The 18,301-nt window shown below is 41.8% G+C and overlaps 1 protein-coding gene across 2 annotated transcripts; it reads left to right on the top strand.

Moving 5' to 3' along the window:
• The first annotated feature begins 361 nt into the window (after positions 1–361).
• On the top strand, positions 362–18,093 carry LOC104297059 (integrin beta-1). 2 transcript variants are annotated; one of them, XM_054171232.1, is made up of 12 exons: positions 362–532; positions 829–1,067; positions 2,324–2,479; positions 3,420–3,515; positions 4,471–4,560; positions 5,125–5,265; positions 5,400–5,611; positions 6,304–6,542; positions 7,944–8,166; positions 10,045–10,277; positions 10,960–11,126; positions 17,844–18,093. In XM_054171232.1, the coding sequence occupies exons 1-12, from the start codon at positions 430–432 to the stop codon at positions 17,907–17,909; spliced, it is 1,965 nt and encodes a 654-aa protein (XP_054027207.1). In that variant the 5' UTR covers positions 362–429; the 3' UTR covers positions 17,910–18,093. The 2 variants fall into 2 exon arrangements, with proteins under 2 accessions (XP_054027207.1, XP_054027208.1); XM_054171233.1 differs by lacking the exon at positions 17,844–18,093 and adding an exon at positions 12,209–12,508.
• The last annotated feature ends 208 nt before the right edge of the window (positions 18,094–18,301 follow it).

Here is an 18,301-nt window from a genome sequence, read left to right on the forward strand (position 1 = left end):
CTGAAGGTTTGTGCTGTAATGTCTTACAGGAACCTTGTTAAAATTATTCCAAGTATGAGGATGTGAAACTGTAGCAACTAAGAGCGGCTTGGTTTTCAGCAGGCTAGCATTTTCTGTGGGGAGATAAAATAACTTGGAAATAGGAAGTTGGACATTTGAAAGAAATACTTCTTGAATATTTTTTTTCATCATCATTTGATGTTAAGCATTTTGGTTAACAGGAGGGGGGAAATAAATCACTCAGCACTGGTTCAAAACTTCCAGAACTAGTTCAAAGCCTTTCCTTAAAAAGTTGTTTTTCTAGCAAGGAAAGTTGAGGAGGTTTTAATGGTTTCTATTTGTTGCTTAATCTCTGAAACAGGGGAACCTCAGACATTTTCATTAAAATTTAAGAGAGCTGAAGACTACCCCATTGACCTTTATTATCTTATGGACCTCTCCTATTCTATGAAAGATGATTTAGAGAACGTGAAAAGTCTCGGGACAGCTCTGATGTTAGAAATGGAAAAAATAACTTCAGACTTCCGAATTGGTAAGAAAGATTTGCCTGTTCTGAAAAGAAAAATAAATCAAGTAAGGGAAGTTTCCTTCCTGATGGTTGTCACATGGGTACAGATGAGGAGTAACTCTTTGAAAATGCATAGTATTATGGGAGATATCTTAATGCATAGAGCCTGTTGAGGAACATAAGAGAATGTGGAGAAAGTAGGACGTCACCAAGTGTGAGAGCTCTTCCTAATGTTAGTTCAGCTATAATGCATTTGCATTCTGTTGTGTCATGACATAAATAAGACTCAACTCACAGGGGTTTTTATTGTTCTGTCTTAGGCTTTGGCTCTTTTGTGGAGAAAACTGTGATGCCATATATAAGTACAACACCAGCCAAACTCAGGAATCCTTGTACAGGTGACCAGAACTGTACAAGTCCATTTAGCTATAAAAATGTGCTCAGCCTTACTAGTGAAGGAAATAAATTCAATGAACTTGTAGGTAAACAGCACATTTCTGGGAATTTAGATTCTCCTGAAGGTGGATTTGATGCAATAATGCAAGTTGCAGTTTGTGGGGTAAGTCTGCTATTAGTTTTCCTTAATTCTGTATTAGGTGAAATTGTTTGCGTACAGCCTTAGTGGTTTATGGTGGCCAGTGTTTGAAGATGTCACCTCATGCTAGCAAAACGAGATAGACTGGGCAGACTGCATGGATACATGCATTTGTCTTTTGTAGAGATCTCTGGTGAGTGAATGAAACCAGGAAATGTGGAAGTGCCACTTAGAGGTCATGTTCACAGCAGATAGATGCATTCCAAAGACAAAGTTTCTAAAGTTTGCTGTGCAAGAGGAGTCAAACTCTGCTCCAAAGTGTATGAAACACTGAGTAAGCATCACCCTCAAGTTATGTCAAAGCCTTACATGCTTCATGTAGTTGTTGTTTCTGAATAGTTTGGTGAATTGTAACTTGCTTTTTGAGCAGAAAAGATGTACACCTCATTTTTGTTTATTTTTGAAGATCTCATCTGGATCTCATTCTGCTTTGATTTTTCTGTAGTCCAGCAGATCTTTCTCTGCACCTGTACAACAGCAATGCTCTAAGTGGTGTCCCTGTTTATTGCTTTGTTACCATACTTTTTTTTTTTCTGTTGATCAATAGAGCCAGGGCTTTTTATGGAGCCTTATTTTGAAAGTGTTAGTCATAAGCCTTCTGGGGGTTTGTGGTGTTTGTTATTTTGGCTGGTAACTGGTATTTATGTGAGGCTTTTATGTGGTCTTCTTAAGTTACCTAGGGCTTCAACTTTTCAACAGGACTAAAAACAGTTAGGAAAGGCCAGGTTACAGACTTAGGCCATGGAGTTGATACTCATGGGACAGTGAAGAAGGGCAGTCCTCAGGCAAGCACTGTGCATGGTACACATCTGGACTAACCTGGCAAAGCCTGATGGCTCTTCAGAGCCAGGCAAGCTGTGATCTAGTTCAAGATTGCAGCACTGCTCTGCACACTGATGTTGTCCTCTCATCTTGGGTTGTGAGGTAGGGACATAGGAGTGGACCTGGTATCAAAGAGCTAGGCTGATGGTGTCCAATTTCCCTGTCACTTTTTAGGTGCTCTAGTGAGAAGTGAACAGACCGAAGTACATATTTCTGGGCTCCCCAGTCCAGGAGGGACAGGCAGCTGCTTGAGAGGGTACAGCAGAGGGCTAGAAAGGGGACTGGAACATCTGTCTGTCTACTTTTTCATGCATTTGTCTCTCAAGTGTTGGTTGTTTGATAATGCTATAAAATAAATGAGTGCAAAATACCAGAAATCCATTTGTTTGTTTCCCAAGGAACAAATTGGCTGGAGAAATGTTACAAGACTGCTGGTGTTCTCCACGGATGCTGGATTTCACTTTGCAGGAGATGGGAAACTTGGTGGAATTGTTTTACCAAATGATGGGAAGTGCCACCTAGAAAATAATATGTACACAATGAGCCACTATTATGTAAGTCTTGACATCATCTTCTAAGGATATTCATGTGTTGTGATGCCTAAGCTCAGTAAACCTCATTAGGTCATCTGGTATAGTTTCAGACTACTACCTCTTGTGAACTTTACTCTTTTGCCTCCATAATTAGATCAAGTGACTTGGACTTAACTAAAGCAAATGTGCAAAACTTAATCCAGTCTTAACTGGAAAATTTCAAGAAATGGCAACTTTCATGCTGTGATTTGAGTTGCTGGATTTTAAGCTTCTTAATAACAAATAATCTTGCATGTTCACTGGCAAACTGTGATGGCTCTGTCCAAGTATTTTACCATCCTGCTAGTCTTTGTGTTCAGAAGCAGTGTACTGCTGTAAAAAAATACTACAGAGGGCAACTTGGCCAGTTGCTTTTTAAGGCTGCTTGAAATACTACACTACAAAGTTTGTAGTAAAAGCATGCTTAACCACATTACCTTTGTGGTTTGTTGATGGGTGAATATTGATATTTACTGGATGGGGTAGACACAATAAGCTTTACACAGTTGATGCATTCCTATATTCCTAAAGTGAATATTGGTCAATAAAAACCTAAACTTAATTCAGTTTTATTTAATCTTTTCTTTATGAGAGAGAGCTTTTCACTGAGCTAAGTCATGTGGAAAGCTACTGAAGGTGATTTTCTGAGACCACTGAGATGAAGGATTGCAGATGGAGATGTTAAATGGCAGGGAATATGATAGCATTACTGTGAAAACCACCAATCTTTATGGGGCATAGACTGGAATCTTCTCAATGCCTGTTTGTTTTCAGAGAAAACAGTTTGTTTTGCTTTAGAACTGACTGGTTAGAAGGTTTATTATTCTAAAAGCAATTTGTATTTGTGATATGAAAGTATTTCTGATTATTTTCTGTCAATGTGTTTCAAATTTCAACTCCATTTCATGCTTGATTTTTATAGGATTATCCCTCTATTGCTCATCTGGTACAGAAGCTTAGTGAGAACAACATTCAGACAATCTTTGCTGTTACTGAAGAGTTTCAGGCAGTTTATAAGGTAAATAGATTTCTGGCCTCTCTTCTTTTTTTGCCTTGAGCACCCAGACCAATTCAGATCTGCTCTGAAATCCTAACAGTTGCTTCATTTGAAATGAAAATAATTTTGGAAGTGCTGATGGATGCAATATTTTGCTACTCAGGTTTGTATTAATCATTTGGTTGAAGTCAATACTCTGTGTGGAATTTCTAGGGAGACAGTGCTGCTGCTCCTTGCTCCTCTCTGCACTTTATAGGTAGGAGGGGGGCATACTTATAAAAGACAAAATGTGCTCTTCCATGGTATATTTATATTCCTGGTGTTTAAAATTAACTAACTGCTGGATGTGACTGAAATAGGTGATGACTGTGTAGAGGAGATGTATATTTTTTACTAGTTTTAACATAACAAGATACTTTTGGTGTGGGGGTTTTGGGTTTATGTTGGGTTTTTGGTTTGGGGGATTTTGTTTTGGTGGTGGTCGTTGCTTTCTTGGTTGGTTGGGGTTTTGTTGGGTTTTGGGGGGTGTTTATTTGCTTGTTTCTTGGGGTTTTTTGATTGTTATTGGAGGGGAATGTTAGGTTATTTAGTCTAAATTTTTTTTTTCTTTTTTGTTGGAAATATTTTTTCATCTCCTTAGCTTTAATGCTTCAGAAGTGTGGGGTTTTAAGATTTTGAAGATAGATTGTATGTGGTCATCTTGTCCAAGAGAAGGTCTTAGTATTCTGTTACCAAATTTGACATGAAACTGCAAGGGAGAAGGAAAGGCTGGGTATTTGTTTGCATTGCTAGTGCTATATATAACCTTAAAAATCATGGTGATCACTGACAACACTGGAGCCTTGGTTTTTTGAACTACTTGATCTTGACTAGTTAATTCACTAAAGCATCATATCACCCTGCAGATGTTTGTAGTACAAATTACACTGTGTCAGTCTGAACTAGTTTATCCTACTGTCTTTGTAAATATTGACAGGAATTGAAAAATCTGATACCAAAATCAGCAGTGGGAACCTTGTCTTCAAACTCCAGCAATGTGATTCAGCTGATTATTGATGCATACAATGTAAGTTCAGATTTTTGAGCTGTATTTGTTTTTCTTGCTTCTGAGTTAATGAGTTTTTCAGGCAGGTACTACAAGGTGGGGTTTAGTTTAGGAAGTTAGTGTAATGAAGTATAAATAGAAGTACACTGTTTTTTTTGCCATCTGGTTCTTGCCCTCCTTCCATGTGGAAGTGAAAAGGGCCATTTAGCAACCTCTTGAGCTCAAAGTAAATGTTTATGTCAACCTCAGGGACCTCCTGGGTTTGACCCCAAACTGTGTCCTTCATAGCCGTGTTGTGTGCATAAGGCCCATTTCTCCTTTGGACTAAGTGGGCCAAGGAAGTGGCTCCAACATCTGTGGAGATCTGCCCTGACCCTTGTATAACAGGGTTCAGTCATGAGAAGAGGTCACCACAGCATGACTCTGGGCAGCCTTGAGCTGGTGTTTCCTGGCATGTTGGAATTCAGATAATCCCAGTATGCCCATGGGACTGGTGCTCAGACTGTGCATAATTGTACCATGTCTTTTCTTCAGCAAAATGCTTACTCAACTCCATTTGAAGTTAGCTAATAACTACTGTTTCAGTCCCTTTCTTCAGAGGTTATCCTGGAAAACACTAAGCTCCCAAAAGGAGTCACCATCAGTTACAAGTCCTTCTGCAAGAATGGAGTGAATGACACACAAGAAGATGGGAGGAAATGTTCTAACATTTCAATTGGAGATGAGGTAACTTACAATAATGTGCTGCTGCTAGCATCTAAAATTCGTTTTAAGTGTCCAGCACTTAGTTTGGGGGTTTTTTAACGGTACAGCTAAAGCTCCTTTTAGTAATTTGACACTCCATTTATTTTTCTTTGCAGGTTAAATTTGAGATTAATGTAACAGCTAATGAATGTCCACAGAAAGGACAAAATGAAACGACGACAACAATTAGAATTAAACCCCTGGGATTCACTGAAGAAGTGGAAATTAATCTCCAGTTCATCTGTGAATGTCAGTGTCAAGGTGAAGGAGAACCTAACAGCCCTATCTGCCATGAAGGAAATGGAACATTTGAATGTGGTGCATGCAGGTAAAGAAATAGACATTTTGGCTCTTTTTGCAAAAGAGAAATAGGAGCAAGATCTGTTGCCCTTAATTAGGGGTTAATTAGTCTTACTCTTTGTTTATTTGCTTTGTTTTGGGTTTGGGTTTGTTTTGGTTAGTGAAAGGACAAACACTACTGTTAACAGACCTATTTCTTTCAGGATATTTTGACAAACAATCCCCGTGCTGGAGTTGACAGGTTTGGTCATTAGTAGTTTTGTCCCAAGTCAGAACTCAGATCTGGCCTTGAGTCAGTACTTCAAAGAAAATAAGTAGATCTTACTGCTTTCTCTGTTTTATTTGGAGGTCCATGTAGTGTGACAAAACTGTGCATTTATGGGTGTGTGATGTTTTTGCAGGTACTTTTATTGATCTTCTTGTAATATGAGGGCTGTTCTGTTACATGAGTGAGACATTAATAGTGTGTTTGTGGGAGTTCAGCGAGAGATGGTTTCTGACCTGGAATAATCAATCGGCATAGGGGCACCTTAGTCCAGTTTGCTCCAGTGGCTTCAAGAATGGCTGGCTAGATCTCAGCTGGACATCTCACTGGAAGTTTACCTTAGAATATCCCTTGAGCTAATAGTCACTTTTACACCTTTGAGCTATTTTTGCAGACCTCTTTATGGTGTGACTTCTAACTACATCTACATTTGCTGTTGTGTTTTTACCTTGCAGATGTAACGAAGGTCGTATTGGAAGACTATGTGAATGTAGTACAGATGAAGTAAATAGTGAGGATATGGATGCTTACTGCAGGAGAGAGAACAGCACAGAAATATGCAGTAACAATGGAGAGTGCATTTGTGGACAATGTGTATGCAAGAAGAGAGAAAACACCAATGAAGTCTATTCTGGCAAATACTGTGAATGTGATAACTTCAACTGTGATCGATCAAATGGTTTGATCTGTGGAGGTGAGAAACTGCAGGCAAAGCTCACCAGCACTGTTCTAGCAACTCCACCCTGTAGAGAGTAGTGCTGCTTTCCTTAAAGATCATAGGCACTTCATGACAGATGAGAATCTCCACAGGTTTAGTGATTGAAAACACTATTCTATTAATAAATGTCTCTCTTGACCATGAACATTCCACATTCCTCGAATCACAGCTCCAAGAAGGATGTAAAGCGACCTTGACTTCTGCTGTGTATTCCAGAATTACCCTCAGGTATTATAGTAAGAATGCTGAGACAACTGTCCTGAGATTCTAATGTTAATACTGGCTCAGTGTAACCACTGTGTCAATAAGAAGAGATAACGACCTAAGTTTACTTATACTGGTGAGTGCTTGACTTGGTGCTTGTCAAGATACCAGTGAGATGCTATCTTGAGACTGAGAGGTAAGTGAAGATGTGTGCAAGATGCAGAAAACCACTTTTGAAGTGCTCTAAAGCAGGACTATGACATCAGTTAATTCCTGAAATCAAAACCAATTTAGAAAATCCTTCAGCAGCCACTTTCCAAATTATTTTGCTGTGTATATTCCCTAGGCTGCTTTTCACTTCTGGTAGGAGTGTAACTGCTACCTCAATTTTGACTATGATAGAAGAATAAACAGTGAGACTACTAAGCTTTAACTGATTTATGAGAATGCCTCATCTGTATGATTTGCTCAGAATACACCAGCTCCACAAAGGATAGGAGCAATGGTTGTGGTCCAAAATATATGGTGACAGATATGTTTTACTTAAACACTTTATAATCAACAGAAAAGGGGAGGTGTAGCCAAAGATCTTTCCATTTTACCCAAGCCACCATTATGGACATACCAGGTATCTTATTTCCTCTGTAGGGAGTGCAAGGAACATAAAGCTTGGATGGGTGAGATCAGAAGAACAGCACCTGAGTGGTGGTGTTCTAGGGAGCCAAAGGTGTTTTGTCTTTCAGTGTTAGAAAGTCTAAGTTAGTGCATCCCTCATCTTTTTAGATGCTGCTTTGTAAATCTGTGAGCTAGACATGAAGGCAGGAGAGAGCAGTGCATTTATGTACATGGAAAGCTGCACTGGAAGCACTGCTGCAATGCTCTCCACCCAGAAGATGTGGCCAGTATATTATACTCTTCCTGATCATCTTTCCCTAGTTTTGTTACTTTGATTATGTAGGAGAATGGGGGGAAAGGGAGAAACACCTGTAAGTTTTACAAAGAGCTTAACAATCATTTTGTAGCTCTTAATTCTTTAGTGTCTTCCTTGTCTCTCCATCAGGGTGTTGCTTTCCCTGTATCTATCCTGTGATGGTGAATGTGTATTTCCTACTGTCACAAGTGTTCTGGATAATGTTAGACTTTATTTCACTGAAATACCTCTCCACTGCACAGGAAATGGTGTCTGCAAGTGCAGAGTGTGTGAGTGTTACCCCAACTTCACTGGCAGCGCCTGTGATTGTTCTTTGGATACCACTCCCTGCATGGCATCCAATGGGCAGATTTGCAATGGGAGAGGAACCTGTGAATGTGGCACCTGCAATTGTACAGATCCCAAGTTCCAAGGCCCCACATGTGAAATGTGTCAGACTTGCCTTGGTGTCTGTGCAGAGCACAAGTAAGTACCTGAAAAAACAAGTCCTAGCCTCTTATGCATTTGAATTTGGTACTCTTATACACAGAATTTTTAGAACAAAGCTTTTGATCCTGTGCTGTACTCTGCCCTGAAATGGGGGGACATCATCTCACCCCTTTAGGCAGTAAAAAATGTTAGGCAAGAATCAATAATTACAAAAAAAATATTACTTTGCCCCCAGGTAGACTAATTCTCTCCCTGCCATTTTGTTAGGCTTAGCAGAGTTTCATAGAATGGCTTAGGTTGGAAGGGACCTCAGAGATCATCTACTCCAAGCTCCCCACCATGGGCAGGGACCCCTCTCAACTAGACTCAGCTGTTCAAGGCATCATCCAACCTGGATGTGACCAGCTCCAGGGAGAAGGCAGCCACAACCTCCCTGGGCAGCTGATTCCAGAATCTCACCGCCCTCATACTGAAGAACTTCTTCCTAAGCTCCAGTCTAAACCTGCTCTCCCTCAAACCACTCCCCCTTGTCCCATTTCTGGACACCCTTAGGGAAAATCCCTCTCCAGCCGTCCTGTAGGATCCCTTCAGGTATTGAAAGGTAGCTCTAAGGTCCCCCTGGTGTCTTCTCTTCTCCAGGCTGAACAACCCCAGCTCCCTCAGCCTATCCTCATAGCAGAGGTGCTCCAGCCCTTGGATCATCTTTGTGGCCCTCCTCTGGAATGGCTCCAACACCTCTGTGCCCTTCTTATGATGGGGACTGGATGCAGTATTTGAGGTGGGGTCTCACCAGAGCAGAGTAAAGGGGCAGAATCCCCCCTCTCTTGCCCTGCTGGCCGCACTCCTTGATGCAGCTTAGGATCCTGTTTGCCTTCTGGGCTGCATGAGTGCATTGCCAGCTCACAGTGAGCTTGTCAGCAACCAACACCCCTAAGTCTTTCTTCAGGGCTACTCCCATACCGTCCAGATTGACTTGGGAAGGTTATAGGTATCCCCTAATCCACACATCATGACTGACAGCCAACCTCTTACAAGCTGGGGGGTGCATAGGTCTGGGATGTGACAGGCTGCAAAGTCTCCTCATCTTAACCTTCTGAAATGACCATCACAAGAGCATGCATATACTGTGCCACTTCCAGAGCAGTTTAACTGCCAGCTAAGCTTTTTGCTTAAAATCTGTATTACCAAAATACTATTGAAAAAGTCAAGACTATCCTGACAGGCAAGAGCTAAACACGGATCTGTGTGGGCCAGTGACATTTGCATCCCTGCCTTTGGAAATCTGAGTTTTTAGAAACCAAGTATTTTCTGCATGGAAACTTTGAAATAAGTTTGTGATTAGTGGCTGGGCTGTTTCCTGGCTTTGTGCAGCTTGACTTTAAGGTTTTCTCTCAGCACAGTATTTTTAGTATAAAAATCCTGCTCAGTCTGATTTTGATTTTGTTTTTTTTTTTCCATGAGTTATTCAGGAGTGAGATCCTACTGTAAAAACTTGTCTGTTTGTTCTTTGTAACCTATGTGTCAGATACTGTTTCACTGTAAATATTCTGTTCCTGCCTTCCCCTCTCTGACCATATTCCTTTTCCAGGTGGAGGTGTTGGAAAAAGTTTTAGCCTTAGTCCTTTTTACAGATTTAGGTAACGTGTGGGGTTGGGGTTTTTGGGTCCTTGAAGCTTGTGGGTCATCCAGAGAAAGAGGAATTTAGTAAAGAAGGCTTTTGTCAGTCACAAGGTGCACAGATGTTCTGGCTGGTAAAAAGCTGTGTCTTGCCTTTTTCTCCCCCCGGTCCTTATGACAAAAGGGTTAATTTCCTTGGTTTCCCACACAAACATTTTCTCTTTTGTTTTAGATTTAATGCTAGAAATCTCTTCTGACCATATTAAAAGGCTTTGCCTCTGATTTGTACTTCCCCAGGGACTGTGTTCAGTGCAGAGCTTTTGATAAGGGAGAAAAGAAGGAAAGCTGTTCTCAGGAATGTATGTACTTCAACATGACACGGGTGGAGAACCGCGACAAGCTGCCGCAGCCCGGCCAGCCCGACCCGCTCTCTCACTGCAAAGAGAAGGATGTGGATGACTGCTGGTTCTACTTCACCTATTCTGTCAACTCAAATGGTGAAGCCAATGTCCATGTGGTAGAGACCCCAGGTATGAACATGTTGCCTACTCTCTCTTCATCTTTGTGGTTAATTCATGCAGTTGTCATATACTACCCACTGATGTGTGTATTAGAGGAGCTCAGAAAGAGGTACCTGTGCCTTGGGTAAGTGTTGTGGGTGTTGGAACTGGAGTGACTATAGAGAAGCCTACATCTCTCTAGACCTAGTTTTTTCACAGAATGTTAGAAGTTGTAAGGAACCTCCAGAGAACAAGTCCAACCCCCCTGCCAGAGCAGGATCACCTAGGGCAGGCTGCAGAGGAATGCATCCAGGCGGGTTGCCCAGACAGCTTGTGGAGTCTCCTTCTCTCTTGAGGCTTTCAAAACCCACCTGGATGTGTTCCCTCTGACCTGCCTTGGGTGATCCTACTTTGGCAGGGCAGCTGGGCTAGATAATCTCTGGATAATCTCTGGAGGTCCCTTCTAACCCCTACCTACCGTTCTGTGATTGCCAAGATGAAATGCAAACCAGAAGGATAAAAATAGGCTGGAATGTTACAGGATGTACAAATTCCCAGACTTTCATTATTTGAAAGGAAAACAGTATTGGCCTACCTCTGATAATCCAAAACAGTGGCTTCAGTACAAACTCAGATTGTGAGAGCCTCTGTCCATGTCCTCTGTTACCTTTGCCATTTTGTAACATCACAGTTCCCTCCCTTTACTCCCTAGAGTGCCCCAGCGGCCCGGACATCATTCCCATTGTAGCTGGTGTGGTGGCTGGAATTGTTCTTATTGGACTTGCATTATTATTGATTTGGAAACTGCTAATGATCATTCATGACAGAAGAGAATTTGCTAAATTTGAAAAGGAGAAGATGAATGCCAAGTGGGATACGGTAAGTCAAGAGGCTTTTATCTGTACAAAACCCCCAGCAGCTGTGGAAGAGCAGAAGCTTTTGGTTGTTGTTCACTTACCTTAAATGTTTCAGATTGTATTCCTGCCTTTTGGCCTGTGGAGGGACTGAAGGATCCTTAGCTTGGCCTGTGGAGGGACTGAAGGATCCTTATTTTTAGCTGACTTTAAAACATGTTATTTGCTACCACTAGGAGAAGAAAACCCCCAAACAACAACCACAAAACCTCAATGAAAACCTCAAAACAAACAAAGAAGGCACAAAAAAACCCAACCCCAACCAACCAAAAATAAAATTATTTAGAAAACAACAACAGTAAAAAAACAATAATACCATTTTTAAAGTAATGAGAAAAAAAAACCCAACACAATCCCCAACTTTTTGAGATGCACATTTTGGGCTAGAAAAGCAAGTGGTCGTTTCAGCTCAACTAAAATTAGAGGGAAAAGGTAGTGATGACAGAATAGTTCAGCTTTGGAGTTCTCCCACACTTTGCACCATGTTATCAAAGTGGTTATTGGAAGGTGAGAGTCACTTTTGTATGAAGTTAAGCAGAAAAATGTACACTGGTGAAAAGAGGCCTTGCAAATCCTCAGAGAGGTTTTGTTGGGCAGTTCCAATAGCCGGGCACGGAATAGAATGGACTAGAATAGAATAGACCAGGTTACACAAAAGTGTAACTGGTACTGGTTTGTTGAAAACTTCCCAGCCCCTTGTCAACAGAAGTATGCAATAAAAATAAGCCTGTGGTCCACAGGCTTGCACAGGCCCCTGCAGATCACTGCCCCTGGGAAGCTCCAGGAATTTGCTGATCAAAACCCCTCCACTACAGTCCTGGAGAGGCAAAACCCATGCATGCTTGATAAGAGAATAAAGAAACCTCCTAGGAAATCTTCTGGGTTTATTTAAGAAAATGAAATAATTCTGTGCTGAGGGGAAAAAAAAAAATCAATTACTAACCCTGTTCTTGATATAGAGCATGCTGATGATTTGTTTGGTGATAGCTGAGAATGTTACTTGCCTCCTGTTGAACTATTGGACACTGACCATTTCTTTTACTTCAGCAAGAAAATCCAATATACAAGAGCCCTATTAACAATTTCAAGAACCCAAACTATGGACGTAAAGCTGGTCTCTAAGTCTCAGTTTGTATCTCCTTTCATTTTCTTCCTTTTCTTTCCCCCCCCTTTGCATGTCACTTCAAACTCAACTGTGTGTCACAGTCACTTACCTCACAGTTTGAGTCTTGCGCTGTTTTATCTGCTGCTGCTTTGATTCTGGGGTTGTGAAGAGTGTGGCTTGAAAACTGTTAATTTGTTTTGAGAGCAAGATTGCTTCCTTACTAACCACCAGTACTGCCTTAAACTAGGAGTGTGGTTTTGGGGGTTTTGTTTGGGAGGGTGGGGAGGGTCAATAGATGTGTGATAGAACAGCTGTTAGGATGGGAGAAGCTCTTTGGATTGTGGAGAGAGCCAGCACTTAGGGGAGGGTTTGTTTTCTGTTTCCTCAAATCAGCAGTCAGTTTGCTTCAATTTGTTATTTTTGCAGAGCTAGTTTAGATAGTTCTTAGATAAATCCCAGCCTATAAATATCACTGGTTTTATTAGAACAAGTCTGGGAACGTTGAGATTAGCCTTACAGATTCTGCTTGGCTTTTTAAATGCTTTGGCTTATTAACCTAGTACAGAACTAGCCTGTATTTAGAGTGCAAAATCCACACACTCTATTGATTTCATAATTAATTATGCATCTTATTTTTCCATCCATACTTCTACTGAAACTTGGCAGTATTAGAGTCCTTATAGCCCAGCCAACTTGAGGTTATTCAGACAAAAAATGTGAGAATAGGAAATGTTCTTGTCCTCTCTAGATGTGTTTCCCCCCCAGTTTCTTAGTCCCCTACCTGAAGACCTCACCTCTCTCTGGAAATGCTGATTTCACACCTCACACACAAAGAGAAACACCAGAATCCAGAAGAGCAAGTCACTCAACCAGAAGTGATGGATAGGTATCTTCTGTAGACTTTGAGGCTGCACTTTCTTGAACACTTCAGGCTGTTCTTGGGACCACAGGGAAGGAGGAGAAGCTGAGAGAGGGAGGATGAGATGAGGGATAGGTGTCAAAGATGTTGGAAGAGGGAAATAGATCAGAGGAATGAAGAAGCTGGGAAGGTAACACATCCCTGGAAATATCCAAAGGCTTTTTTCTTGAGCCAGTTGAAGGGGAAGACCTGTACCTTTCATTTTATTGTCTGCCACCTCCCTTTCTTCAGTGTTGTACTTAAAAGATTTTTTGTAAAGGAAATATGAGAGAAGAAAACAACAATTAACAGTATTTATGGTCTTGTCTGTCCTTACTGTGGCAACAACTCTTAAGTACTTTGCCCAGCATTCTGAGCCCTTGGTGAAATATACTTTCCTTTTCTCTTTGCAATCATTTCACTTTTCAGTGTGTCCACAATTGATTGTAAAAATGTTCCTTTTGCTTGCTACACCGACCACATTCACCTCCTTTCCATTTTTCTTCTCAGAATCTATTACTCTGGGGATGAAATAGAGTTCTTGTTCCTTTCCAATATGCCACTTAATCCTTCTGGTTAAGGCTCTGTTCCCTTCTTTTCTGCTGTTCACTTAGTTGTGCACTTTGTTGCATGCAGGACAAGCATTTAACAAACCATACTGTGTGTAACTTCTGTGCTCCCTTTCTTTGCCCTATGACTCTTTTCAGGATCACAGCTTCTTAGTGCTGCCATTTCTCCTCAAAATGTCCCTCTCGCAGAAAGATTTTCTTCTGGGTAAATAGAGAGGTTGACTTGTGCCTTTTTGTTTCACTAAAACTGTGAAGGATTGGAGGTCTTTTTAACCATGACTTCATCATTTTGGGTATTCACAGAAATAGCAGAATTCTGGGGAGAAGGAGAGGTGGGTTCAGCTGTAGTGGCCAGCAAAAAGGAGGAGATCAGTATTGACAGAGTAGAATCATAGAATAGAATCATAGAATCAACAAGGTTGGAAAAGACCTCAAAGACCCATTCCAATGGCTAACAACTCTCTGAGAAGAAGTTTCTCCTCACCTCGAGCCTAAACTTCCCCTGGTGTAGCTTGAGACTGTGTCCTCTCATTCTGGTGCTGGTTGCCTGGGAGAGCCAACCCCCTCCTGGCTACAACCACCCTTCAGGTAGTTGTAGGCAGCAATAAGGTCTCCCCTGAGCCTCTGCTTCTCCAGGCTAAACAATCCCAGCTCCCTCAGCCTCTCCTCATATATGACACAGAGGAAGAACAGTACTGAATAGCAGGCAGCTGCTTGCCTCTAGTCCTCCAGTCATGGTAGATGATGCCCTGTGTCATCTGTGCTGCCCTTAACCTTGGCCTTTGCTTCATCCTCAGATGCAACTGCCATGTTTTTGGGTTGACAGGTGATTTGGTTCAGATTACTGTAAAATTACTAATGAGAGCTGAAAATGGTAAGAACCAGCCCTTGAATGATACATGGATGAGTTTAAATATTCTAGAGTGCAGTTTCTTGCAGTGGCTTGGGACTTAAACCCGCTAAAAAGGTAGCTTCTCTGTAGAGAAAAATGGAATGAGAATCAGACAAGGTGATAAGCTCATCTTTATACAAGCCTAGACTGAACTGTTAGCCCCTGAAAGCCCAGTCTAATTGCAAATGAATACTGTTGCAAGAGCATAGCTCTTGATTCTCTGCTGAAGGTGCTCTCTAAAAATACCTGCATCTGTATTTGAATGTATCTCACTCAGGCTTGTGTAGAATTAACTGTCTGGGGTTTGGGTTTGGTTTTTTCCCATTTGGGTTTGTGTGTGTGTGGTGTTTTCCTTGACAAGAGCATATGGCAAATGTGTTTGCCCTAACTTTGCATGCTGAAAGTGGCAAAAAGAAAACTTGCTCCTTGAAAACCAGCAGCAGTTGTCTGAACCAGCAGGTTTGGAATATCATGGTTTAGTGGCCAGTTAAAAACCTGGAATGCTGCTGATCTCTGAAAGTTGCCATGTGCCAGCTCTGAGGGGCCCTAAGTGACCTGAAGGTCATGTTGGACTACTGGATGTTTATTTACTACTACTATGTTAGTTTTAATGATAAGCTGTCTGTAGAAGACCTCTCCAAGGCAGAGCTGAGACACAGTGCTTGACTGTGGCTGGAGAAGCTCCAGGGCTGTCAATGCCTAACAGAAGAGAGCAGGGAAGGAGCTGCAAATCCATTGGGTGCCTGTGCTGTGGTGTAGGCAGAAGAGCCCCTAGAGCTCTTTGGCTGATGAGACATAAGGTTGGGTTAAGCTGAGTCCTTCTGTGTGGTGACTAAATCTCCATTGTTTGTAATTGGGACTAAGAGACTCAACTGCCACGGGGAGGCACCAAGTTAAGTGCCTCATTCAGTGACCTAAATCCCACCCAGTGCTTCTGGCAGTTCTTGGGAACATGACATGCAAGTACAAGGGAAGACAGCAGAGTGTTTGAGTGCCTGTGTAAATAGGGCTCATGCTACATAAGGAGCATGTAAATTTCCAATTCTGCCTTCTCTTCAAGAAGAATTGTAATGAAAAATGTACAATTTGATTGTGCTGATTGCTTTTGAAACCTGAGTCTAAATTTGACCTATTGGCACGAGCAGCAGCCTGCAAATTTCCACGTTTAGTCCTAACCTTTAGACCAATTCCTACACTATCTGACAGAAGTGATCTGGCTTTTACAAACAGGCAAATGTAAACATTTCCCTCCCTGTGTGTGCTGGGGGTGATCTCTTGTGTAAAATTCTGAAGGTTAAAAGCCCAGTGAAGCAAATATTACCTAATGCCTTGCCATTGAAAGCTGTACACTATCTTCTAGCCTCATGTGCTAGGGCCTGTTAAGCTCACAGACTTTCTCTGCATCACAGACTTCACTGAGTTGCAGTTTTCAGATAAAAGCTTGTGAAGGAAACAGGCAATCTGTATTGCCAAGAACTTTGAAGCAGAATGAGATACTCCAGTTACAGATTAAATCTCTCATCCCTGGGTGTTTTTTACAGTTTCATTTACATCTTAACTCTTGCAAAGCTTTTTATTAAAACCACTGAGAGGGAAGGAGGGTGAATTTTGCCTTGGTTAATTTGCCACAAACGCTCTTCCCATGATTTAAATCAGATTTTAAAATCTTCACTCCTCATCCCTTTTGAAACCAATAGCTGATACACCATTAATCCAGACAGTTTGGCTGGGCGCTGGTAGAAGGAGCATAACCAGCACTGGACACCTAGGTTCCCCTCCAGCTCAGGACAGGTGACATTCATTCATCTCAACATCTGAGTCAATAGACAACCTTGACTTCTGTTATCCAGCAATCCAGGTTCTGGCTGGACTTGAGAGACTAGGTTGAAGTCTCCCAAGTCTAGGTGGGATTAGATGTGCCTCGTTGCTCTTTGCATGTAGAGAAGCTGGCTTCAAGGAGAAGTACCCGTTTTCTGTGAAAGAAACCATGGCAGACAGGCAGAATGCCAGCCAAGTGGCCTACCTTAGCAGCTGCTGTTGGTTTAGGCCAGTTACTTGCTCTATACCAGATCTTGCAAATAAAAGGCAACAAACTTCCAGGACCTGTGATCTAAAAATGTCACACCCAGTGGGTTTCTTGCTCTCCTGCTCACCTTTTGGCACATCCTGTGGTGTTCCCAGTAGATTTTTTCCCAATCTGAAAGAGCAGACACACCTAGTGTGTGTCTGGTGGTAGCATTTCCTCTAACTGACTGTAGGAAACATGCTTTAACCTGAAATATTGTAAATGCTGTGTAATATAATAGAGTCCAATTAAATTAATATGGTGGTATAGGCCATGTGAGAGTGGGAGAGAGAGATTCCCTTACTGCTGCTCAAGGCCAGATGTGCTTCTGGCCAGAACTGCACTCAGGTTGACATCTGCACAGGAGCCTTTTCTCCTGATGAGATGCATCTATTGATTGTGAGTTCAAACTGTTCATCTTAGGTGTGCAAGGATTGAGATAAAGGAAACCTGGGGGGGGAAATGCTTAATGTGAAGGTTTTGAAATTGCAGCAAGAGAGATGCAAGCAGTTGTTCTGGGGGCATTTCTCATATCAGCAGAAATCACATTTTAATTGCAGCATTTGCACCTGTACAGAAGTTCCTTAGTTCTAACTGTGCATTTTGTGCCTGTGGGGGTTGAGAGGACCTGCAGGAACAAAATGAGAATGGCAGGTACTGGGTGTTCAGAACACTGCATGTGTTTTATCAGAATCCTACGGGCCTTTCCCCTTTGTTTCTGCAATTCAGTTCTGAGAGGAGAGAAGCTCTGTAAGTGTTCATTGCAGCAGCAGGTAGCCTGTGGCCAGCCATGGTTTCAAGCAATCTGGTTAAGGGGCCTGTTCCTCTCTTAAATCTCTTTGGCTGCAGACCCCTGAGTTGATGTCTCAGCCCTGAGATGACCACCACTGAAGGCTCAGCCACCCTGAAGGAAATCTGTGGTGCACACTGAACAGGATTGTGCCCTAACCCTTTGCTTTCTTAGCTGAGCATGCCTTTGTTCAAGCGGCTAGACGGAAAGCTACAGTTTGCCTTCAGCTGTTTGTGTGGACAAACAAAACCCGAATGTGTCCTTTCTTAAGCTAATTCCTTAGGCTAGTTGCTACCCTTCTGACAGAAAAGTGCTTTGCTCAGCTCTTCCAAGGCTAACAGCAATCTGTTTTTCTCTTTCTAGGGTGAAAATCCTATTTACAAGAGCGCAGTGACAACCGTGGTCAATCCTAAATATGAGGGAAAATGAACACTCCTTGTGTAACTTCACAACACTGTATGCAGCATAGCAATTTTTTGTAGTCACAGTAAGGTAGATGTAGGGGCAAACTGCAGTGATTTTACTAATTCATTACATATAGGTTTGTTTTCCTGTGCAGGTTTTGAAAATGTACCATATGTAATTTGTTGGGGTTTTTTCTCTTTCTTTTTGTAACTTTTTGGGGTTGTTTTGGTTTGGTTTTTTGTTTTGTTTTGTTTTTTCATTGCAAATGAATTCAGTGCCAGAGGTCTGGCCAAAAAAAAAAAAAACCACAAACAACAAACTTGAGACTGTGTAGCCTTGTCAGCAAAAGGTCACATGGTGCCTTTTTGACCTTTTCCCGCTCCCGTGCTGTGAATCCAGGTTCTTCTGCAGGGTGT

Source organism: Dryobates pubescens, chromosome 21, assembly GCF_014839835.1.
Source record: "Dryobates pubescens isolate bDryPub1 chromosome 21, bDryPub1.pri, whole genome shotgun sequence".
Taxonomy (NCBI): Eukaryota; Metazoa; Chordata; class Aves; order Piciformes; family Picidae; genus Dryobates; species Dryobates pubescens.